The sequence below is a fragment of the Rhinocladiella mackenziei genome (assembly GCF_000835555.1).
Source record: "Rhinocladiella mackenziei CBS 650.93 unplaced genomic scaffold supercont1.2, whole genome shotgun sequence".
Taxonomy (NCBI): Eukaryota; Fungi; Ascomycota; class Eurotiomycetes; order Chaetothyriales; family Herpotrichiellaceae; genus Rhinocladiella; species Rhinocladiella mackenziei.
Window position 1 is genome coordinate 1,140,821 of NW_013550603.1, and position 23,410 is coordinate 1,164,230.

The following is a 23,410-nucleotide window of genomic DNA, read 5'->3' on the forward strand; positions in this document are numbered from 1 at the left end:
GCTCAACGCCCATCCGTTGGGGAACTTAAGCTCTTCGTCACCCTGTGGATCACTGCACCTCCCCCTCCTCAAAGTCTGAGCCTCCCCCTCCCCAATCACCAGGGCTGCAGGAGGACTGCTTGCCACGTCTGGCACTGGGACTATCACAGAGACTCCAAGACCTCTTGCAATGACACTTTTGCATGACAGATAGACTAAGGCACAGTAGGCAATCCCCCTCCGAAACGACCAACCGTGAACGAGCACCAATGCGCCCACAACTGCACGTGGAGCTCGAAGTTTATCATCCAACCGAACTCCCTTTCAAAGCCCGTCTTCTCCTCAGATCGGCGCTTCGACGTTATCGGCGCCGCTTGATCTCCAGACCCTCGAGCCCATTCAATATTTCGTCCTTGAATCGATAGGTCACCATAGGGTTGGCGCCCATTTTGACTCGCCGCCATCTTAGAATCTTCTGTCATACCGCGCCGTCTTCTTCCTCTCCCCTCTACCGTTCCTGTCTGACCTTCGCTTCATCTCCGACGTACAGTTGCATTCCATCAGATCCCGCCATCTAAACTCGGTTATCTAATCCTTTTGGGAGTTGTCGCCGAAATCTCGCTTACAGCGGGGCCTGCATTTCAGCCTATTTTTCTTGGGTCGTCCATGCAGGGTATGTGCCAAAGCCGGGGAAACGCAGAATCCCAAACTCTTCATTACTCATTCTACCAAGTAAATTCTGTGACGACGTGTTCATAGAACAACAAGGGTGAGTGCCGAGGGCACTGAGGTTGGTGCACCTGGTCCCAACGTCGGTGTCAGCACAATTTGGCTTCTTCAAAAATAAAAGTGATGCATTGATCGACAATATATTGCGTGGAATTTTGATGATAGTTGGTCAAATGCTGTGAAAACATGCCGACAAACCTGCATTCGCGGTCGTGAAGTCTGGAGTGTTCTCTTTCACGGGTTGTCTCACAATTTCTGGCTACAGGCTCGTCGCGCCTCTGTCTGACATGTCTTTGCTGTCATCCGACAAGAACTTCTCCCCTACAGGACCGCCACGAGCTGGAAGCTTGCATATTGACGGGTGTCAGGAATCTCGTCTTCCGGATGACTGGGTCGAGGGTCCGATGCTGCTCTCCTGGGTGTTGTGAAACCTAGGAAGGCGAGACTCGGAGAGGATATTCCCGGGTATTTCTCCTCGAGGATTGCTTCTGCACATCCACGAGATGATGTTGAATAATTGGGAAGCCCACGCAGCCTAACCTGAAAATCAAAGATCGACTGATCAACTCTAAGCAATTTTGGAGCTTGAATTTTGAATAGCAGTAACAACACGCTCTATCTCGTCCGGACGGAAGGGCTCTTGTGGTAACCGGTGCTAATTCATTCGCCCCACCAGGAGAATCCTGTGAACTGTCGAGAAGAGTTGACAGCCAAATCAGATTGCATGTCGCCGAGATGACACCTTGTAGCAGACACTCGGCCTGGGTCTAAAGGCAATTGGGACACGATGCAGCACACTGGCCATGAGCGGCGAAGGAACTCCGCAATCACGATGCCATTGCCATGTGCCATCAATCACTTAGGCCATAGTATACGTAAAGGTAATTTCTGTCCACCCGAGGCCTGAGATCGGACGGTAGCCATGCAACGTGGGCTTGACGCCACCACAATAAAAGTCGTGTTTCTTTGTTCCTCTTCTACACCGGAGGCTGGAAGATAGAGTCGGTTGTCCACAAAGGTAAAGAGCTGTAAATGGCCCCCCGAGTCCAGGCTTCGACGCGCGCTCGTCAAACTTTGACCCAAAGAAACATGCAACGGCAAAGTTACTTTTGGCCAGGACGGGAGTGGATATCGTTTGCATTTTGGAACGGAGGACGCCACAAACACGTGGCGAGCAGATTCCAACCCGACTAGGCCACAGTCGGTTTGTTTCGATCAGCCCCACCGGAGTTCTCTGCTTCCTTCTCTGGATTAGGCTCGGGGGCCTTGGGGGCTTGGGCGAAAGCAGACGGGGCTCTTGGGTGTAAGTTCTCCTCAACCCGAAGGACCCCCCTTGGACTCTGAATCTGGGTCTTGGATCCCCCGATCACCGATCAACGATCTCATACATTTCTAGCGGCAGCCACCGTCAAAACATGCCCCTACAAACAGGATCCCGTACTTGTCCCATAGGGACCGGCTTCTGTCGCGCACCCGACGTCACACAAGCAAACTGTATTGACGGAACCAGAGTGAGATTCGAATCACTGAGTGCGCTCTGCCTTTGGCAGGGCCGGTCTCGTTCATCTCTCTACACTATTAGATGGCTGAAACTGTGAAGTGCACCCCTTTCAGAGGAGGGCCCCGCCGCGGCGTCAGCCATGCAGCTATTTTCAACGGTCATGCATGAGCTTGCATATTAGTCATCACATTTTCGCAGTTGGCTTCGACAGAGTCGAAGCGAGCAGTTTGATCACCGGTACTGTGCTTTACTCTTTCGACTGCGACCATTAACTCTGGTTGTGTAAAGCAAGTTCAACCCCCTGAAAGCCCCCCAAGCTGACTTTGACCTCGACACAACCAAGGCTGTAGCCATCGCGACCGTTAACTAATCATGGTGATTGTTCGTCCATATACATACGCGTACAGGTAGGATCATGGCCTCGACTGTCTACACCCGTTGCACATTCTGGTGAAGATGTCTACGAGTAAACCTGGGGCTGGCGTTGGCAATTCGTGTCGGAACCTCTATCCGATTGTCTGGAAGCCGCATCTAGTTCTTAAAATGCTGTCAGCTTGTCAGACGAAAATCCTTCCCGATTTGTGCAATCATTTGCTTTTAGCACGAAAACCGGCCAATTCTGTAATGCTCGGAAGAGGAGGTTGGGATGTCTGCAAGTGCATCTGCGGGATGGCACAATATGTAGAAACATACCCAAGTTCTGGCTGCAGATGTCAAAATCGAGATCGCGGTCTTCGAAGTGGTCAATTGGAATGGAAGTTCACTCTTCATTCCCTTGCCTAATTTAGTTCTGCAGTGTTACACCACGCTAGTAAGTGAGAGATAAATCGGCCGTAGGTTGACAAACAATTGTCATTCTCACCCAGGAGAAGGAATTTGCTAACCGGACGACGATTCCATAATGCAACAGGAGGTGATTAGGGCAATACCAGCTTATTTCTCTTGCGAGGCGATCCCGGGAGCGCCAAATTGGAGTTCTCATCCGGGGCGCCTTTTTCTCCCACAGGAACAAGAGGCAACCCATTGAGATTTGTGGGAGTGCCAATGGAGAATGCGGCCCGATGGAGAATCTTAACTCATCCCATTTCCGGCGCGGTGGCTGAATGAAGGAAGGTCTTTGTACTCCAACCATTTTCAAACAGCTCAATTCCATCTAATAACGGGGTTGCCTTCTCCATATGACAGCGGGAACTAGCCGGTTGTTCCAACTCGTTCGCAACGAGCATGACTTCATGCTTCTGCCCTTCGGCCGTCGTCAACGACATTGTTGACAATCACTCAAGTCCCGTCCTACGGATGGGGTCTGCAGGCATTTTCCGGTAAGACAGGCATGGTTGGCTTTTGGGTTTGGCTGATCTTGCCCCATCTGAATTCTGAATGGACATGTTTTTGCTAACAGCATGTCGCACGACGTGTGGTTCATTTGGTAAACGGAGTGGGACTGAGGGGCAGCTAATCGTTCTCTCTTTTTCTTTTTCCCAACACTGGAAATGCTTCAAAATGGATTTGCGTCCGATGTGCTGCTACCAGAGGCAGATGGTAAGGTCGTACCAATCATGTCAGATGGGTATCTTCAAGAGTGGGTCATTTGAGGAATGGCGATTAAAAGGGCGTCTTGAAAGATCTCTGGGGGTTCGTGGGCATGCCACACAGCAAGGGGTTTCCGTTTGACAGCGATAAGACTGTATCTTGTAACCCACGAAAAATGTCCGCCATTTGCTCCTTAGAGATAGTGTTGGATCTCTGCAGTCTCGAGTCGGGGACAACAACCCAGAAGATCGCATGAGGCAATAGAATGCTCTTCGGATGGAATGAGGGTTGAGCTCCTATGTATAGAGAACAAGCCAACCCAATCTTATCCGTGACTTTGAACCACCTTGACTGGAGGGTGGCTCCCTGACGAATTGTGTTTTTATTCAAATGCAGCTATTTGTTTCCAAGACAAATTCTCAGAGTCTGTCGCATGATGGTCAGTTGGAAAATGGAGCATCATGTCCATTCTATAGTGTGAGATTATTTCTCCTCCTCGGCTAGAGCCTTACCCAGACCAATTTCATTTCAGGGGAGTTGGCGACTCCCTCGACACTTTTTTGCTGTTGAATCCCACCAAACCAGATGTATGAGCCCCAACGCCTCGCTCAAGATACGAATCAGAGGGGCTTTTGGTTACACTTTGACGTTTCGTAGCATTACTTCTTTGGCGGTTCCGGCCTGTGGCCTGTCTTCAGCTCTTCCCAAAACAATTTGAAAAAATGTTTTATTCCTCGCTTCGCTTCTTCCTCGTCTGTATATCATCAGATCAGTGTTTGTTGATCAGCTTCCCTGTTGCTCTGCACAGTCGGAGTGGAAGGATGATCCTGACGTTGGTCGGAAGGTAACATACGGTTTAGGTGGGTTCCGCCAAAGGAATCGGGCGGTTTGCCATGTTGCATCTGATGAACTGTCTTGTGCACACGTTGTACGCTTCGATGGAACGATGGACTGCGCAAGAGCTGGAGTTTGTCAGAGGTCAACTACGGACGAGTGCTGGCTCTGGGCGAGGAGAGGGATACCAGATCCACCAGACGTTTCTGAGGATTGTCAGCAATGAAGATTTGAGAATGATGGCGGTCGAGAAAGCAAACCTCCACCAACACCCACCACCAAGTCATTATGGAAGATGCCTGTCAAACTCGAAGGCCTTAGGCAGCCTCACTTCGGTAGACGTCCCTCAGTTGGTTTGATGCTCCGCAATGATGAAGCGGACCAGTCACGGTGGGAGACCCTATGCAGATTGAAAAGGAAGTGGCTAAAAGGATCGTAACGACGTTTGTTGGCAATTTGGCGCTGTTTCCGGATAACGTCATTTGAAATGATGTTACCGAGCGGGGGTCGCGGGGACTGAGGTTAAAAGAGGATTAATTCTGGTAAATTACAGTCTCTGTTACGGTCAGGCTTCATCAGGCATCCCCTGCAACATGAGGTTAGTCAAACCCGTTTTCGGCTCGTCAAAGCCATTCAGCCTCACGGGTATTCTTTGGGTTTCTCCCTTGATTGGAACAGGTCTTGTCGCTTAGCATCCTAGCAACATTCTGTCACGCAAAGCTGCTGCTCACATTTCCCAAGTCATCGCGCCTTAGCACGGTCCCTCGACATTAACCGCCGGGCGCTTCCTGAAACCGAGGGACGTGATAACCTCGAACCTCACTGGTCATCTCTGCCAACGATCAGATCTCGACCTTGGGTTGATCCAGCATCAAGCTTCCTACCCAGCACAGTTTGTCGTTCCGCGGTTTTGTTCTCGGCTCTGCAAGAGCGATCCTCTCAACAAGCGAGAACGCTCTCCCTTGCGGAACAGATTTCGCGAGACCCTCGTCTCTCAGCTCCGACACTTTGGCACTCTGTCTGTCTTCTAGAACTTCCAGCCTCGTCACTCTTTCCATATACCGACCCCAAGTCACGACGAACGTCCCGAGGCTTTTCACCGACAGAGCCGGCGCCGCTCCTCAAGATCCGTCATCTGGGGAATCTTCTACGTCAAACCCCCCTAAGCGGCCCTCCATTCTTCAACGACTCCACATCCACACATCGGGAAGGAGGTCCAAGACAAACGCCCACTTTCCCGCCCGGCCGACCAGCTCCTCATCTCTCCCACCCCTTTCAACCAACGTGAGTCGAGCTGGCTCATTCCATTCCGATGCCGCAACTATCGCCGAGATAAGCCAGATAATGCCGCAATCTTTGACCATCAGCACCCCCCCATCAAGTTCGGTTAAGAGGCAACGATCTCAGGAGTTTCCCATCAATGTTTCCAGACCAGCCTCCTCTGGGCAGGGGCCGTCGAATGGGTCAACGGTCGAGCATGATCCCTCAGCACGACAGATCACTGTCAAGATCCCGTCCTACTTGAGTAAAACTCGGACGCGTAAGTAATCGTTCAAGACAGTCTATTCCAGACGGAGAATGAAACCACCAAATTGCGGATTGACTGATAGCGATGTAGAGATCTCAACGGCCTTCCAAGATCTGGAGTGGAAGCAGCGATATCGCCTTCAACATGCCTTTCAAAATCCAGACTCATCGCCTTTCCGGGTTGATCGTTCACAGACTGTCATCAGCCGTAATCGCTACGGAAATGTCCAACCTTGGGAAACCTCAAGAGTCAAACTGAAGAAACCCATCGGGGGGTCAGACTATGTCAATGCCTCACCCATTAAACTCAAGAGTCGATTCTTAGGTGCCAAACCGAATAATAGCGCTTCGACACCCGCCTCAACGGACCAGCCTTCGCGATCTGAACCTCCAGGGATTGAGAGCAAGTACATTGCCACTCAAGGGCCCAAAGAAGGACAATTTTCTCATTTCTGGCACATGGTCATGCAGGAAACAACAGGGGATGTAGGTGTGATCATCATGCTGACACAATTGTACGAGGGAAACAAGGAGAAATGTGCCCAATACTATCCAGCCGACATGGAAAACCCCACCATTGGTCTCCTTGCGCACGAGGATGGAAATGAAGACGAATATACTGAGGCTGCGGACGACGGTGACCCTTTCCTGGACTCCCCTACCATGAGCGCCGATGCTGATAGTGAAGGAATAGATTCTGAATCCGAAAAGCCTGGGCCCCAGACCAATCAATCAGATGAATCGCGAGAGCAATGTGGAACGGTCTCCCTCCTCTCCTGGCATTATGACGCGAAGATTGCTTGTGAAGTTCGAAAACTGAAGCTGACAATCGACGATGAATCCAAGGAGATATATCACTATTTCTTCAATGGCTGGCCCGATTTTGGAAAGCCAGAAGCCGAAGACAGAGCAGCTCTTCTGGAACTCACAAAAGTCTCCAAAAGTGTGGCAGGAGACTCTCCTCGAATTGTTCATTGCTCTGCCGGCGTCGGCCGAACAGGGACATGGATTGCGTTGGATTTCCTTCTGCAGGAACTCGAAGCAGGAAGGCTTCTCGAACCATCATCACCACCGAACACCTCAACATCGACAGAATCTAATGGGACTTGGGGCAAAAGCGGTCCTCCCAAAGCGAGCACGCCTGATCCGAAAGAGGAAGATGACGTTATTTGGGATACCGTCAATACCCTACGCGAGCAACGGATGATGATGGTCATGAACGAGCTACAGTACAGTTTCTTGTACGAAGTGCTTAAGGATGCCTTTGTCGAGAAATATGCGGCAAAGGAGACGGGTCCGATGGTTTTTGAGGTTCAGGAACCGAGTCCGAAGGTAGCAAGGAGAAAATCTCCCTTCGGCGGCATATATCGAGGGACCCGCGTGGGGAATGTCAAAGGAGACGAGGATACCGTGTCAGAAGTTGAAATGGATTCGGAGGCAGAGACGGAGATTATGGAGAAGGGTAGTATGGATGTTGATACCAAGGACGAACAAAAACAGGAGGTGATGGATGAGGATCCATATGCGGCTGTGGCGCCCGAGACGATTCGCGAAGGACAAGGGAAGGAGGAGCAGAGTGAGGTACGTGACCACGAGGCGAAATGAAGTTATGAATTGCCTTCAACGGCGAGATGAGGCATGACGGCATTCCAGGGTGAATGGCGGCATGGAAGGAACGGAGATGAGGAGATTGACTGCCGATGCTTGTCTGCATTGGTATTTGTTGGATAAGGCTCTCAGATAGCGGCATGCGGTCGAGCTTGCATGTTTATGGCGCACTGGCATTAAGTATGGTGTTTTGCTTGGGAACAATGCAGTGGGAAAGGTTTTTTGCGTATAGTTCAATCGTCAAGTTACGGCTGTGTTCCTAAAAGATGAGTGTGCACTGTGATGCAAGTACTTGTTTATTTATTGCAAAAAGAAACTTGGTCGACATAGACAATTTCCCAGCACGTTTGGTCTCAGCCTTATTGAATCGGCAAGTCAAGTAGTGTCGCGCCTTGCTCAAATCCAAGTGAACGATATTGACGTTCGTCTGATTGCTTGTATCTTTCTTTGTCGACTTTGCTCCGTGTCAGTTATTCTAAAGCGTACATTTCACCTCGTTACTATTTTCATGGAGTATCGAGACTTCATCGATCTAGTTGACTCTGTTGCTCTTCAGCTTCAATGGTGACGAGTATAACACGTTGACTCCCTTAGCATCATAGAGGCGGCCAATCCTCAGAGCCAATGCGTCTTCAGACCTCTCGATCTTTATCCACCTTGGGCACAAACGACCAATGGCATCAACAAGAATGGGCTAAAGAATTTTCACACCGGCGTGCGCAGCGATAAGCCCGGTGACGGTGGGAAATGAGCTGCCTCCAGCCTGCACGGTTCGTTTATTCGTGAGATTCACTGGAAAGAATGGAGTTGACGTGAGTGGGGATGCAGTGACCGACCGAGTGCCGTATGCTGGATGGATTTCGGGCAGAATTTCGACACGACTGATATTCCCTGCACAAATTCGCATAGTAAGACACGTCCAAAGCAGGTGCAGAATCGGAAAGATGAATATGTCTTTTACGCTCACGAAGGAATGGGGCTAAACCCCAAACCCCCCCAAAGCGCCGAGTAAAGGACGATCCCAGTCACAAGATGTGAGATGGTCCAGAACATGATCTGCAAAACCACGCGGACATCGTTGTAGATGAGGACTATCCGGCTCTTACCGTAACGGTGCGTGGGCTCTGCCAGAAGGGGGACGATAAGCTTCCGTTGCGGACGCGGCTGAGGTTCTCGACGACCTAGCCTGGACAACTCATATCGGCTTGGAGGCCATAACCAAGGGTCGGGCACGGGAGAAGGTATGCGCCCTACCTCCTGCCGTAATCATGGCGCCGAGAAAGAAAAGAATTGGCTAATAAGCCAGACGGCGCGGAGACGCAGTGTCTGCTGGACCTCCTTGAAGGCCTGTTTGTTCCTCGACCGAGTATCATTGATCTCCCTCACTACGCCGTGGTTGTGCCATCCTCGACCACTATATTTGCCTCTCCAGCAGACATTTCCCTTCTTCTCGCCCCCAGCACATCTCTCCCGAACGCTCCAAGGACAAACGCCAAGTTAATACACCCAAGCGCCGCTTCGACAGCATACGTGTGATACCACATCCCATAAGAGGCAACAAACCTGGCGACGAATGGTCCTGTAAGACAACTGAGGCTGTACATGGCGTGGATGAAGCCAAGCCAACAGTGAGCCCCTGGGACGGTCGCAACATATGTGTTGGAATACGAGTCCTGATATGCCTGGCCCAGTGCAGTGATAAAGAATGTCACAGTGAACGGACCGAACGGGGCGTCTCGGAACCGCAGCAACTGGGATACAAGCTGTAGGCCGGCTCCAAGCACAAGGGTTGCGCCTATAGAGAGAGACGGAGTGTCGTGGCCAGGCGCCTCTTGGTGAGGGTTGAGAGGAATCAGCCTGCGAAAGTGGCCAAATAACTATATCACATAGAATCAGCGACAAGTGTTCTTTACAACAAGATATGGGAAGTTACATGACTATCACCAAACCAGTGCCGATGTTGTTGTCTGTTCAATACATAAGGGAGTAGCGGTCCAGTAGTGCCAGCGTAGAAGGAGATGCCCGCATAGATAAGCTTGATTTTCTTGCGTTGGCGGATGGGAGCCATCTTCCACGGTGTCATTCCGAGTTGACTCTATGTGTCGTGATTGGAGATCCATAGCCACTCCTTTTCATTGTCATAAAAGGTTCCCCCCGCGTCTGTATTGTGGGGATGGAGCAGAGAGCTGTTATATGGGGAATAAGTTGTTCGGTTAATCGTCGATGAGAGTGTGGATGCTTGAAGTATCTAAGGTTGGGACATACATCGCAGCCGAAGAATAGTCGATGATCTGGGACGGGGGAAGAGGAGCGGATGTTAGATCGTCCATACTATGTCTCCGACATTTTGAATTGCAGTGACTACGATGATGCTGTAAAGAGCACTTGATACAAAACATTTCTTTGCGCAGTCGAAGGGCACACAATTTCAAATGACGTCATTTCGGCGGGTTTTACACGTGATGTGGAATCATGTGCCAGAGAATGGCGCGCTAAGCCATTTTCGATCCGCATGTTTCAGCTCGCGATTTCGCGCATTTCCCGCTTCACCATGTTGCCTCACAATTCTGATCGACTGAACTTGAAAGACCGGCCCGCCAAGGATCATGATGAATGCGGCGTCCTCTCGTCTCACTCTCCTGCTGTCTCTGGGCCAGGATTGCCTCCAAAGCTTGTCTCTGACATGTCCACATCGTCCTGAACAAATTGAGCTCGCTTCAAGGCACCCAGCCTTCCACGAATTAGGCACGCCGGCCCCAAGAAAATACCATAATATTTGATTTCTCTCGGCTCCCAATCCGGCTTCGGGTAGCAGCAACACGCTCTGGCAATTAGTCAAGATCAATTTCTGCTCGAGAAAGGCGAGTAGGCCTTTGGCCGTTTGCCTCTCTAATACTCTCCAATCGCGCCTCCATGTCATGCTCTGCTGGCTTTTGGTTGGTATATACATCTCTAGACATAATCGATGCAAACCGAATCTGGTTTCATTGCTTCATCTTGACGGGGAAGTAAGGCTTATTCCAGATATCGTGTTTGGGCTCCTGGATAGCCTGGACCGGAAAACGCGCAAAGTCTTGGAGTCGACCCCCTGGGCGTCGCACGTGAAACCAATCCTCCGACAGCCTCTGCCTCACCTTCGAAACACTCATTCGGGAGGTCCAGCATCCGCCCAATTTTCGAATTAATTATAAGAAACTTCCAAGACCCGACTCAAGCCAGTTAAGTCTCGGTCTGTTTCCCAGTCTTGAGTACTCACTCGTTCCTTTCCTTTTCCATTCTTCATTCCCTTACCGCTGGTCGGCCCATTCGAATTCTTTGCCAGCCGAAGTCTTTCGTTTCCCCAAACCCGCATACCAGCAAATACATTCCTTTTTAGAAAAGAAGATCGGACGAAGAAGACAAGATGCTTGTCAAATCTACTGCTGCCGCTCTGCTCATTGCCGTGGGCTCGGTCTCGGCGGCTGCCGTGACTAACATTGGATACGGCACCGAGACCGTTGTCATGGAGGACCCCGACTTCGGTCTCTGCATTCCAACTATGAAATATGAGGGTGGACTCGGTGGACGAGCAAATAGCGAGTTCTCTTTCTTACCCACCGATCCATTGTGTGCTCGCGGTCAACCGGAGGCTTTGAACCCAAGTGAGCAGACCGTTCGCCTCTTGTTAGGACACACTAATGATTTCACAGATATCATCACCAACCGCATTTGTGACCAACTCTCGACTGTCTGCAGTGCAAACGAGGCAGCTAAAACCTTGTGCCGAGATGCACAGGCTAAGATCCGTGCCTTGGGAACCCGTAACAAATCCACTGCCGATACCTGGAACACTCTACTCGGTTTTGGTGGTGCCTTGACTAACCCTGATGGTGGAGCGACTGAGCCAGGCGCCGCAGTCACGGATTTGAAGAAGAGAGGCTCGAAGAGGGCCATCGCTCTCATTCCATGCTCCACCTCGGAGTGGATCGATACCTGCACGGGTTGGCCTGCTCCAGAACCAGTTGTGAAGAAGAGATCTCTCGAATCGGCTCCTGGAAAGCCCAAGAAGCGAACTGTCAGGCGTGCCGTTCAACCGCCCATGAAGAGATCTGAGAAATCCAAGAGACAGAGGCAATTCGTTCCTTGCTCCACACAGGAATGGATCGATGAGTGCACCGGGTGGCCTTGAAGCTCCAGACGTCCGATTTGAGGAAGCTTTTCTAATTCAGAATTCACCGGTGCCTGTACGATATTAGCGTTTTTCTCGACAAGAATGGACGTCGTTCGGGTGGAAAATTGACGAAAGGGACTAGAGAGGCTGAGAGGGAATGGGAAAGAGCTCGGAATTGGGGCGTCTTTGTATCTAGAATTCCAATTGCATTGCTGCGAATGCTAGTCTAAATGGGTCCATTTTGGCAAGTCTAAGCGATTCTTCTCGAGCTGCCCAAGGCCCTCTCCTTGTCCGCGCCGTCTAACAGGATTTCCGCCCCGGTCGTATCTACGGAGTAGGCAACTCCCGGTGCCGTGGTCGTATCAACGTGTGACTGTGACAGAAAGAGCCTTTGCTCAAGCATTTTGATACTTGCGTAGGGTGTCCGCCATTAATTGTCTTTCTGATGCTGGCCAATGGGGGCTCGTCCTGGCAGCCACAACCCTTCAACTCCGCCGCCTGCTTGAACTGCTTGTCAGGACTTCAAAGTTCAGATAGGGTAGCAAACAGCTCCTACCTGACGCTCGAACCTTATCATGGTGCTAGTTATTTTGGGATGGAACCCTTCCATTCGGCAAATATCAAGACGACGCTCAAGAGATATGGCCGAAATGAGTCACGGCAAATGCGAACCACATCTGGAGGCAACCTCCGTGCTTGTCTCCAGGATCTAGGCAAACGGGCTGCCCAATCCATAAATGGGCAAGAATCTTTCGTTCTAATGTGGTTGGTTTTCTCTTCCCCTTCCTCTCTCTCCGTCCTCTTCCCACCTCTCCTGATTACAGAGTACTGGTAATACGAGGGAAAACATTTGCTCTCCTCTCTTCCCTAATATGTCTGCTGATTTGTCATGCACAACTCTGGCCAGCGACAAGGCTGAGATGAGAGTCAAAGACCCAGATGATCGTCCTTATAAACGTCTTGTGCAGTCAATGCGGAAAAGTCATCCTAATCTCTCGAATCTGGATGAACTCCTTACACGTCCTTCTGAGAATGGCCTTGCCGCAGCGATCCAATTCCGTGATGACCAAGTGTCAGTCGAACGATTTACCAGATCAACTGATTTGGACGAATTCCTGAAGCGGCACGCCAAGGGTGATCGCAGGCTGTTCCTTCTCCAGGGGCTGCCGTCCAACTACATCGAAGTTTTAGGGCCTTCGTTCAACATAGACCCCAACTTCTTTGCAAGGCAGATTCAAAGTGGCATCCTTCACACAAGCAAAGGTGTACGAGACATCCCGCTGCTTCCCTCGCATCCAACTTCCAAGGAATCCTTTTGTATCAGGTACCATGAGCTCCGCGAGTTTGAAGACCCTATTCGTGATTGGGAACTCCGAGTCCTGGACCAGGCTCGCAGAATCAGTGTAACAAAGTGGAACGGGGAGTTTGACGGCGTCGGCATCGTTCGTAAGAATGCGAGCGTTTGGTTCAGATCGAAAGGCGAAAATGCATGGGATGGTACGTTCTTCTATCCTAATCAATTCCCAATCGCGCTTCGTGACTTTGGTGGGACAATCAACATTGACAGTGCCTGCGCAGCAATCATTCTGGTGGACCCTCCAGTAGGGGACCAGTTCTATGTGGGTGTCGAAAATAGTAATCTGCCTTCTACTCTCCGGAACAGGCTTTACCGAGGAGGCTATGTCGACTTTTCTCCTCCTGTTCACGGTGATATTAGTTCCTATAATGCCGCTAATGCAGGTCCGACCAGAGCGAGTGCCCTCGAAGATCTCATTTATTACTACACCAAATCACAGCTCGCACAGAGCACTGATTACAGCTCGCCGAATGCGGTGACGGGTGTCTTGAAACAATATGTGGCGTCACATTGGATGATCCTGCTACAATACAGCCTTGATCTTTTGCTCAAATACGAGAACACATATCATCGAGCGTGTTTTTTTGCAAGTCTATCTTCATCATTGATTCAAACGGCCTTACGAGATGTCCAGCACCTGAATGATCGTGTCGCCGGTTGGTGTGAACAAGTGGATCGTTCACTCAAGCAATTCAAAGCGAGTGATACGCTAGGCAGCTTTCCTGGACAAAAGAGGAATGAGACAAGTGAAGACGACTTCATCCATATCTTGCACCAACTTCGTGAGCTGAGGCAAAGAGTACAAACTGTGATTACTTCCATGGCCGGACTCATCAGTATCATCGAGACAATGAGAATGAAGGAACTCTCTCTCCTTGCCATGGTTTTTATCCCGCTGGGCTTGACGTCGGGAGTCTTCAGCATGGAAGGCAACTATGCTCCGGGTGGATCAGCATTCTGGGTATTCTGGGTGGTTGGGATATCTCTTGTGCTCGTTGTTTTTGGTGTTGCTTTCGGATTGAATCCTGGACTGTCACTCATAAGATCACTGAAGTTCAGGAAACAGACGTTCAAGCCAGCAGCGAAGCAGAAAACTTCCAAGGGATCCTACCCAGAAACGGTCTGATCTGGATTTTATGAGCAATAACCGGTCAGAGGTTAAAGACTTTTTGACGGACAAAGAATGTTTTATCCTTGCGGTTCCTGTTAGTAGAGAGGTCCCCAAATGTCGTTCCTGTTTTCGTGTCAGGCAGGTTCCCTTTTGGGAAATGGCGCAGAACGTTCAAGGCTTCTTCAAGATAGAGAGCCCTCTTCACGGAGAGGCAATGGAAACTCCGCGTAATCTCCCAGAAGTTGAGGAAAGTCAATGTCAATTGTGATCTTCTGTCTACAACGTACAGAAGACCACAAAGAAAGAAATCCGCCAACTCAGGTAGTTGAAGGTCATCTGCTCCAAAATGGTGTTCATACCCATTGGGGCCTTTTCATGTGTGTCCTCCATGGCAGCGACGAATCCATAACTGCCATATAATCTTCTTCCCACGCCAAAGTCAATGCGCTGTCCGTGGAGATCTGTCAATTTCCCTCCTAATTCCTCAAAATCAACACACTGCTCCGGCATGGTCCCAAACTGGTTTGCTTGGAGATTCGTATCATCACGTTGCACTTTCCCGTCGCAATGGAAACGTACCGCATTTGTAGAGAGGCAACTTCCATCCCGGGCCAAGGAGATCCCAAGGATGTTGCAACGAGTGGATGGTAATTCATGTGCCTGGTATGGCCGTCACGGAAATCGATGAGCCAGGAGAATACTCGATAATTCGGTCTCCGGCTCCTCAATCCGACGATAGAGTAAGAGGGAACTTCTTGAATGTGGTCTGACAAATGTTTCATGGCCACGGACTGCAAAGAGCATGCATGACTCTTGAACCTTCCGCATCTGCTTCAGTGTCACCAACACCACCTTCTATGATGCCTAGATTCAGGTTCGGGCATCCCGTAACGCCCACCACTGCTGTCCTTCGTCCAGGAGAGCCAGACACACGACATATGGCCGTTCGTTTAGGAACTGTTTGGTCCCATCAATTGGGTCAAGTACCCAGACCTTTCCCTCTTTGCGCTGGGCACCACTTCCACAACTCACAGCATCAAGTATGGCTTCTTTCGAAGTCAACCTCCAAAGTAATTCGTCATGGTCTGTATCTTCTAAACCAGCTTCTTCTACCAAGTCCCATACGCGACCACACAATTGCTCATCTTTCCCCAATACTTTAGCCAACTCCTCCCCGACGAATCGATCTTTAGGGAAATGGTGCTGAACAGCACTAACGAGAAGTGCTTGAGCACCGAAACCTTTTGGACATCTGCCGGGACTCCTTTCGTCAGTGCAACGGCGCGCTGGACGGTCAACTGGGCTATTTCGAGCTCTTTATCGTAGATTCCTGCTAATCTGGAGGTAGTCAACTTGCTGCGGGAGTTACAATAGGGCAAAAAAAGACGCTGCTTTGCACCGCAAGGCTGGAAGCTCCATTTCGACCACTTTTGATTATGGAGAAGATGGTTTTGCCAGCAAGGAATGCGTCTCGCCCGAAGAACACGACCACTTTCTCCTTTCAGCTTCAGAAGTCTTGTCCGGTCCAGGGAGGGGTCCACGAAATCACCGACGAGCTTTTGAGTGGAGATTCCTCCAGATTTGTATGGAGATTTATAAATAGAAATTCGCTTCATAGAATGTGAGACGACTGACTCGAAAAAAGGGTCTCTGGGAAAGTGAGAGGATCTCGCATCAAACTTTAACCTTGCATAGGCGCACGTCTATCCATGAGATGGTTTCTCGCTGGCGGGGGATCTACAGCGGATACATAATTAAAATAGATGAGCTGGTGGACTAGTAGTTTATGAAATTGCCATGTGGCCGGCGATGATGGCATGGCTTTTTAGGCTTGTAGCGGTGGCTGCTCCCCCAACACACCACCCGGCCTGTCCCCCTTCCCCTCCCCTCGAGTACCGCCCTTGCCCCCTGTGCGTCGCTCTGCGCTATCCGTCGTTGGGTCTCGTCTCCTTTTTGCCTGTATCAACAATACGACGCTAAACGTGCTTTAATATCTGCTAGATGCACATCTAGCGTATTTGCGGCCTAGTGCCCACCCACTTTGCTGAGGTCACGGGATATATTGCCAAGAGGCTAAAGCCGTTACATCATAAAGGTGAAATTTCTCATTGTTCGGGTCTGTATGATACGGGTTTGGACAGACTCGCGAAGATCAGATCACCGTGCCCATCCATCTTATCCTCTGTCCTCGCGCTCTCTCATACCATGGAAACCGCCGACAGCCAACATGACGAGCCGGATCAGTTGAATCTCGACCCGCCTCAAGTTCGCAAGAAGAAGGGCCTGAAACGCTCCCCTCGCGCCTGTGACGAGTGTCGAGTGAGGAAAATCAAATGCACTGGACTCCGGCCTTGTGAGCCCTGTAAAGATTTCGATCGAAGTAAGTCGGCTGCCGCGTTGGCTTTCTGGAAACCAAAAAGCCTTCCCAGTTGTCAAGAGCAAGTACTGATGGACACGACACTGTCAGGATGCACCTACTCGCTCAATCCTCGAAGAAGCACGGATCCTCGCCAAAGGTCGCGATTTCTCCAGCACCAGCTTGCTCAGATCCGCACCAGACTGAACGAGGTCAAACAGCGAAATCGGTCTCTCACCGACGGTGAATTGCAATCGCTTGTTGACGCCTTGGAAGAGGACCTCTCTGCCCCCCACGGTCCAGAAATTGCCGACGACATAGCCGAGAATGCAACCCTGGACAGCATGATGAGCAGCTATGGACGTGATGCCTCAGACAACCCTTGGAACACGAGATTCTATGGTGCTCCTTCAGGTCTCGCATTCCTACATAGGACTCAAGAGTTTTTCAATTCACAGAGCCCCGACGGAAGTCCAGGATCAAAGTCGCCTCAGTCTGCCATCTCACAGCTCTTCGATGCGCCATTCCCCAGGAACTATTTGGGAGATGAGCCTGCTCCCGTGGAGTCTCTTCTGCCACCCAAGGACACTGCGTTATCACTGGTAACAACCGTGTTCACCACTAGTTACCTCGTCTTTCAGATTTTCAATGAAATGGCCTTTTACCAAATGGTGGACCGAATCTATGACAAACATGTCACGCAGTTCGAGGAAACTGATCATGCTTTTATGCCATTATTCCACATCGTTCTGGGAATCGGCTACCTTTTTAGCCAGAATGAGCACCGAAACCAGGGTTGTCGCCAAGCAAACACTGAAGCGTAAGGACGCCCGCGATCGATATTGGGGCTGCCTAACTCATATCTTCTCTCAACAGAATGAAGCATTATCTCATGGCGAGGAGGCTAGTTGACATCTCAGACTGTCGAGACCTCCCCTCTTTACAGCTTTTACTCAGTTTTGTCATCTTCCTGATATCCAACGCCCGGCTTGCATCAGCTCATGCTTTCATAGCTTTGGCGTGCTCCTCATCTTTACGGCTCGGCTTACATTATAGATCAACACATCATGCAACCATTTCTCAGCAAGATCGCGCGACAAGACGAAAAGTTTTCTGGGCTGTCATTAAACTTGATATGTATCTCAGTGCCGTTCTGGGGCTGCCCGCTTTCATTGATCTCCGGGAGGTTGACCCTGCCGTGGATTTGACCTTGGAGAAAGCTCTTCGTGAAGCTTCGGATGGGCTTCAAGCCCGTCATGATATATCCTTGGCTATATCTGCGAAACATCTGGAAGTTATGAGACTGATAACAAAGGCGATCAAGACTCTCTACCCAATGCCTGCCGCCAATGACGAAAACCCCAAGACGGGAGGCAATATTTCGATTCGCATATCAAAATTGACACAGATCGAAGAGGAATTCAAGGTTTGGAGAGACGCCTCATCGGAGATACTCAACAAAGCCGACGATGGATCGTTTGAGTTCGCCAGGTATGCGATATCTATTAGAGAACCTGCGATGATGTTGCTGAAAAGATGAACCGCAGACTCAAATACGAGCTCGAAATGTCTTATTATTTCGGTCAAATTGTTTTATATCGTCCATTCCTTCACTATTTGGCCAACATGTCTGAGGGGGGTTCTGTGACCCAACAACAATCACAAAGGGCATTAATATGCACCAAAATCGCATCCATTGTTATAACCCGATCAGAAGCCATGCATGCGCAGGGAATGCTCTGTTCGGCCTCCTGGACATCGATTTACACTTTGTTTCTGTCTGTGGTCTGTCTTACCTTTCTGATCGCGACACAAAGCGGGACAAACAGGCCTATTGAGGCCTACCGGAGGGCTGAAAGTGGGATTCGTTTGCTAGCTGCGACCGCTTGCCCAGGTATGGGATCTGTACAGTGTCTCGGAGTCTTGAAAGTAAGACCGATCTTGATCTGTTCCGAGTGTACTACCAAGGGAGGGGGTACGTTGCGCTGACACTATTTCTACGGTAGCAACTTGTCAGACGTCTCTCCCACACCGTTGACTTTAATATTGATCGTATCGAGGCTGAAACGGCTCGTGCTTGTTTTCAACATCCTCCTCCAAATCCCACGTTCTCCGATCCCATGCAGGGTTCCTGGGCCGTTGACACACCCACAGGAGTTGAAAGAGAAGTCAGCTCACAGAACTCGGCGAGGTCGTGGGAACTGCAAGAACCATGGCAGATCACTGGCTCGCAATTGCACTTTCATGGAATGATTCCAATCAACGACGCCGACTTTGAAGGAGCCTTTAACGACCCCAGTGGCACACCCTTGAGTTCGCATCCTTATTCATTTGGAGATTCGTTCTTTGAGATTTCAGCTCAGCCTCCTCTCCAGGTGAGTTTATTAAACTTGTTGGTATTGCAAGCGATTGAAAACTATGACGAAGGAAAATTGCCCATCGCAACATGAAGATCAAGAAGGCTAACCTGTTGGAATCTTGTCCTACATCAGACCACGAATGATGACACCGTCAATGTTCCGATGCTTCAACAATTTTCTTGGCCAAATGATGGGATTACGAGTAACCAGACGGATACGTCTGTCGACATGGCCAATGATGATGATGGATTGGGTTGAATTCTTGGTATTTTCTTTTCTATTGCCCTGGAGGCGCTTTAGTACTGGGTTTGTACTGGACGTATGAACAGTCCTCAAACAAGGTGGGTCACCGCGAATTCTTCGGCCACCAACAACGAAATAGGAAAGGACAGGGGATTAACAGCGGATGATCCCAGTCAATCATTTCTTTCTATATAAAGTGGCCAATTGGCCCGGCCGCGTACATTGTTCTCCGTTTCAGGACACCTGCCTCTCTTTTTTGGAGTATGGCTTCAATCCGTTGGTGTACGACGTTGGAAGTATTCTTGCTTCGTTGGCAGATGCATCAGACTGATCACCAAGAATCGGCCGAGCCATTCAATATTTAACATTGGAGACGCTTCAGCGTGTTATCCGCATTGGCCATATTCTCAATGACCCTAGCTCATCCATTCATCCATAATTGGAAGTAGTTAAGATGCTCTAAGGTTGGTCACTGCTTAGCTGCTGCTCACTGCGAGCAAGTGCAGAGGGTAATCTCAAGCTTCGACAAACTAACCAACGTGCTGGTATTCAGATCTTCCGATGGACTCCTGTTACCCTATCCGTCGCCTTTCACCGCCCGGTCCCATAGCGTCGTACCGCCAATGTGTTACAGATACACAGCATCCGTCTTCTGCTGGCTCAGGTCTCGCCTTCCTTCTTCGACCCAGGAGCCACCACACTTCGCTGTAAATGAGGGTTCGCCTCCGCCACCCTCTGGCCGAGATGGGATATATATTCTCCGAGGAGTTGGTTCTGCTTCTCGAGCTCTTCGTGGTTCAATTTGACCTTGTTCATCTTTTCAGTGAGAGCAGTAAGAGAGGACTGGAATCGGTCGGCTTGTCTGGTAGTCGCGCGGTGTCAATATCCGACCTTCGACTTGAAAGAGGAAGGGTTGAGAATGTCTAGAGAGCAAAGAAAATGAACCGTACGGCTTTTAGTACGTACCAATCAACGTAGCGCACGCACCTTTTCAATGTCTTCCTGATATTCGTCTCTAAGACTTCTAATTCTCGGTTGTTCCTCCTGGGACTCATGGCTCGGGCATCATCTGGCGGATACTGTGGCCTCTGGCCAACAGGTGCCGTGGCTGATCTGCTCAAGTTTCTGCGAGGGGATGAATTGCGTCCATCTTTCGGTGGCCGGCGTATCATTCTGAAAGGAACGTCCTCTGGAAAGGACGGGCTGAACCCTCGGAAAGTATTATCATATAGAAGCGGCAAGATCGCTAAGAATACCATACACCGGGCTCACTGGCCAGGAAATCGAAATTAAATCGCTAAGTCATTTCCTGTGGCCGAAAAGGGCACAAACAAACCCGGCTTCGTCAGTATGTGGCTAGCGAACAAAAATGACTAGTAACGACGATAAAAAAAAAGCAGATGTCTCAAAGATTAACACAAGACCCCAGAAATTAGTCTTGCGGATCCTTGGCTGGATAGCACTCGATATCCGGGACTTTGCCGCCAGAGAAGAAGCGAATTGGAGCTACGGCAAGTCGAAGATTGGGTGCCCTCGTTGTCTGAGGAGAAGAGGGTGGACTGGTAAATCCGCCAGTCGAGAGACGCATAGTATACTATGAGCGGGTAAAAGGACAACGCAACAAACCTATCAGTCATATCAACTGATGAACAGTGTTTGATCTGCGGTCGGTTGGAAAACAGCGCGTCTCCATGGGAGAGTGAGAAGGAATTCGGTAAGCATAGTCAGTATTAGCTTCAAGCTAGTCAGCCGAACAAAAGTCGACCACGTTGAAGGCCGGGGTGGGACGCTTCACCTCGCCATTCTGCCATCGGCATAGCAAAAGAGGTCAAAGGCGCGCTTTCTGGCTAAGTGGCGCATTCCAAGAGCCGGGGACCCATGAATCTGTGGTATCTTTGAGCCTTGACTCTTGAACAGTTGGGATTGAAGACTGGAAATTAAAACGAAGCCCGTGCCTCCCCACAAGGAGGTAAGCCACGAGGTAACTTCAATACGACAGGGGGTTCAGACTCATTTTTTCCCTTTGTTTCTCCAGGTTTGCAGCCCCCAAAGCCTTGGGCGTGGAGACCATGACAAAGGTGGCGCTGGATAACCGAGCACAAATCTTTACTCAACAAATACGTCCTGTTCCGAAAAGGGATTTTCCTTCCGTCTATCCGTTGGTCTTGCTGGATGTCAGTGCCAGGGGGGTCAAAGGTTCTAGCGTATTACACTACTAGCTACAGAGAAAGTTTTCCTTGGCCAAAACCTTCACATCCACCACATGGCTACGGGTTTGGCTACGGGAAACTCACCGTCGGGGTTATCCACAGTCTTGTCTTGGAGCAAGTACCTAGGCATGGTGGAAGGGCGCCGTACAGTATAATTTGGGTGGAGAAAGTATTGCATCGCTTGTCTTTAGAAACCTCGACCGGCACATTGCGCTAACTAGACTAAGAACTGTCATTGTCAAGAGCCGCTGTGCTTTGATTACGATATTATGGGTGTAGTCAAAAGTATGATATGCTCGTCCTGCATGGAGCCACATTTGCGAACAAAAGCTGGAGGAAGAAAGAAAGCATTCCCAATCGATGATTCTTCGTCCCTTTAGGCCAACTCTGCGAAAGCGCCCCGGTAGCATGCAGTAGATTAGCACTAACCAGAAGGGTGACCTACCTCCAAAAAAAGGGACTCATTTCCTTGACGTGTGCGATCTGATATGCCACGAAGTCAAAGACCTTTGTGTGACGAAGGTACACACCTCGGGGCCAAACATGATTGGTGTCCCAGAACCCAACCAACAAACATATTTCAGTGCCTTTGGACACGACGATCCGTAGCATAGCTGGGGCGACCTCCATCCTCGTCAACCACTAGGTGAACCTCCCGACAAGGGTTGAGTTCGGCCATTGCAAAAGATCCAAATGGAAAACACCTACTGACTCACTCACTTCCTCAATTCACTTGTACAATCCCACGCATTCATCCCCGTGAGAGCCGATCTATACCACGATATCTATTCTTTCCTTGTTCTTTTCATCTCGTGATATCAGGATTCAGAAATCAGAAAGAACGAGACGATAACGGAGTAATGACAGCCAAGGGCGACGCCTCCTTGAGGCTTAAACAAGACAGAGACACTAGCCACACGGATGACGACCAATATACCTCAGGCCCCTTAAAATCAATCCTCCTCAGCACACAATCTGGCTGCATAGGGCGACCAGGCTGCCATCAGGTTCAGCCACTGTGAAACTCCTGTCTTGAGAGGATCGCCAGCAAATGGAGGACAAGTCTCTATATCCTCAGCTCATGTCTCGACAGCTCGAGCTCCAGTTCCGGCTCGCATACAACAAAGTCCAGGACATCTTCAACTGGGTGCGGAGCAGGACATCCTCTGGTATCGTCGCTGTCTCTCCGCGCCGGCCAGCCTTGTCACCTACCGGCCCAAAATCACCCGCTTCGAAGTCTAGCAAAATCAGATCTCCTCCTTCGACTTACCACACTGGCATCCTCCGCATGATGCGCGAGAAAATAACGTGAATTAATCAACGAAGAGCGCCTGTCGTCGAAACTGGCCGCTACACACACAGCCATGAAGCCTGAGATGCCTCGGCTGGATCCGCACGGCAGTCCAAATGGGTTTGTCACACCACTTGCCTTGGAATGAAGCGGCGGAAGTAGTGCTGGTGATTATCCAGGGTGAAGAACGTATATAGTTTGGGTATGACGGAACCGTTGACAACGTTCCCGGATGTTGGTACCGTTGTGAATGGTTTCACTCATGGGGGAATGGATGGGGCCTTCATACTCAGGATCGTCTTCTTCTGCTGCTGTTGTATTATCCCTTTCGTCCTCACTGTACTCTGAACTCGAGTTGCCTTCGTTTGAATCGTCGTAACGTGAATCGTTTGACGATATTGATGGAACGTCAATGTCGGCATCCGCATTTCCATCTTCCTGCTCTCGATCTTCATTGCTGGTTAGTCTTGTCTTTTCCTTTGGTTAGAATTTTGTTGTGATTGGTCGCCATGCGCCCGAGGATCAGCCTGAATATCTAGGAATGAAGCATTTGCCGTGAGACTAGAAGTAGCCGTGGTCGGCTGAATTCACGACATTACCGTGGGAACGCATTGAGAAGCTGCT

The 23,410-nt window shown here is 50.1% G+C and overlaps 6 protein-coding genes across 6 annotated transcripts; 4 read left to right on the forward strand and 2 right to left on the reverse strand.

Annotated features, from left to right (window-relative positions):
- Nucleotides 1-5,917: 5,917 nt before the first annotated feature.
- Z518_02218 (uncharacterized protein) lies at nt 5,918-7,705 on the forward strand (the record flags this gene model as incomplete). The annotated part of the gene is made up of 2 exons (XM_013419247.1): nt 5,918-6,113; nt 6,192-7,705. The coding sequence occupies 2 exons, from the start codon at nt 5,918-5,920 to the stop codon at nt 7,703-7,705; spliced, it is 1,710 nt and encodes a 569-aa protein (XP_013274701.1).
- Nucleotides 7,706-11,111: 3,406 nt separating this feature from the next.
- Nucleotides 11,112-11,876, forward strand: Z518_02219 (uncharacterized protein; the record flags this gene model as incomplete). Its single annotated transcript, XM_013419248.1, has 2 exons — nt 11,112-11,349; nt 11,398-11,876. The coding sequence occupies 2 exons, from the start codon at nt 11,112-11,114 to the stop codon at nt 11,874-11,876; spliced, it is 717 nt and encodes a 238-aa protein (XP_013274702.1).
- An 854-nt stretch (nt 11,877-12,730) lies between these two features.
- Z518_02220 (uncharacterized protein) lies at nt 12,731-14,341 on the forward strand (the record flags this gene model as incomplete). Its single annotated transcript, XM_013419249.1, has 1 exon — nt 12,731-14,341. The coding sequence occupies one exon, from the start codon at nt 12,731-12,733 to the stop codon at nt 14,339-14,341; it is 1,611 nt and encodes a 536-aa protein (XP_013274703.1).
- A 261-nt stretch (nt 14,342-14,602) lies between these two features.
- On the reverse strand, nt 14,603-14,836 carry Z518_02221 (uncharacterized protein; the record flags this gene model as incomplete). Its single annotated transcript, XM_013419250.1, has 1 exon — nt 14,603-14,836. The coding sequence occupies one exon, from the start codon at nt 14,834-14,836 to the stop codon at nt 14,603-14,605; it is 234 nt and encodes a 77-aa protein (XP_013274704.1).
- Nucleotides 14,837-16,531: 1,695 nt separating this feature from the next.
- Z518_02222 (uncharacterized protein) lies at nt 16,532-19,132 on the forward strand (the record flags this gene model as incomplete). The annotated part of the gene is made up of 5 exons (XM_013419251.1): nt 16,532-16,706; nt 16,794-17,502; nt 17,559-18,173; nt 18,230-18,611; nt 18,689-19,132. 5 exons carry the CDS (start codon nt 16,532-16,534, stop codon nt 19,130-19,132), a joined length of 2,325 nt encoding a protein of 774 aa, XP_013274705.1.
- Nucleotides 19,133-19,945: 813 nt separating this feature from the next.
- Z518_02223 (uncharacterized protein) lies at nt 19,946-20,457 on the reverse strand (the record flags this gene model as incomplete). Its single annotated transcript, XM_013419252.1, has 2 exons — nt 19,946-20,147; nt 20,273-20,457. 2 exons carry the CDS (start codon nt 20,455-20,457, stop codon nt 19,946-19,948), a joined length of 387 nt encoding a protein of 128 aa, XP_013274706.1.
- Between the last annotated feature and the right edge of the window lie 2,953 nt (nt 20,458-23,410).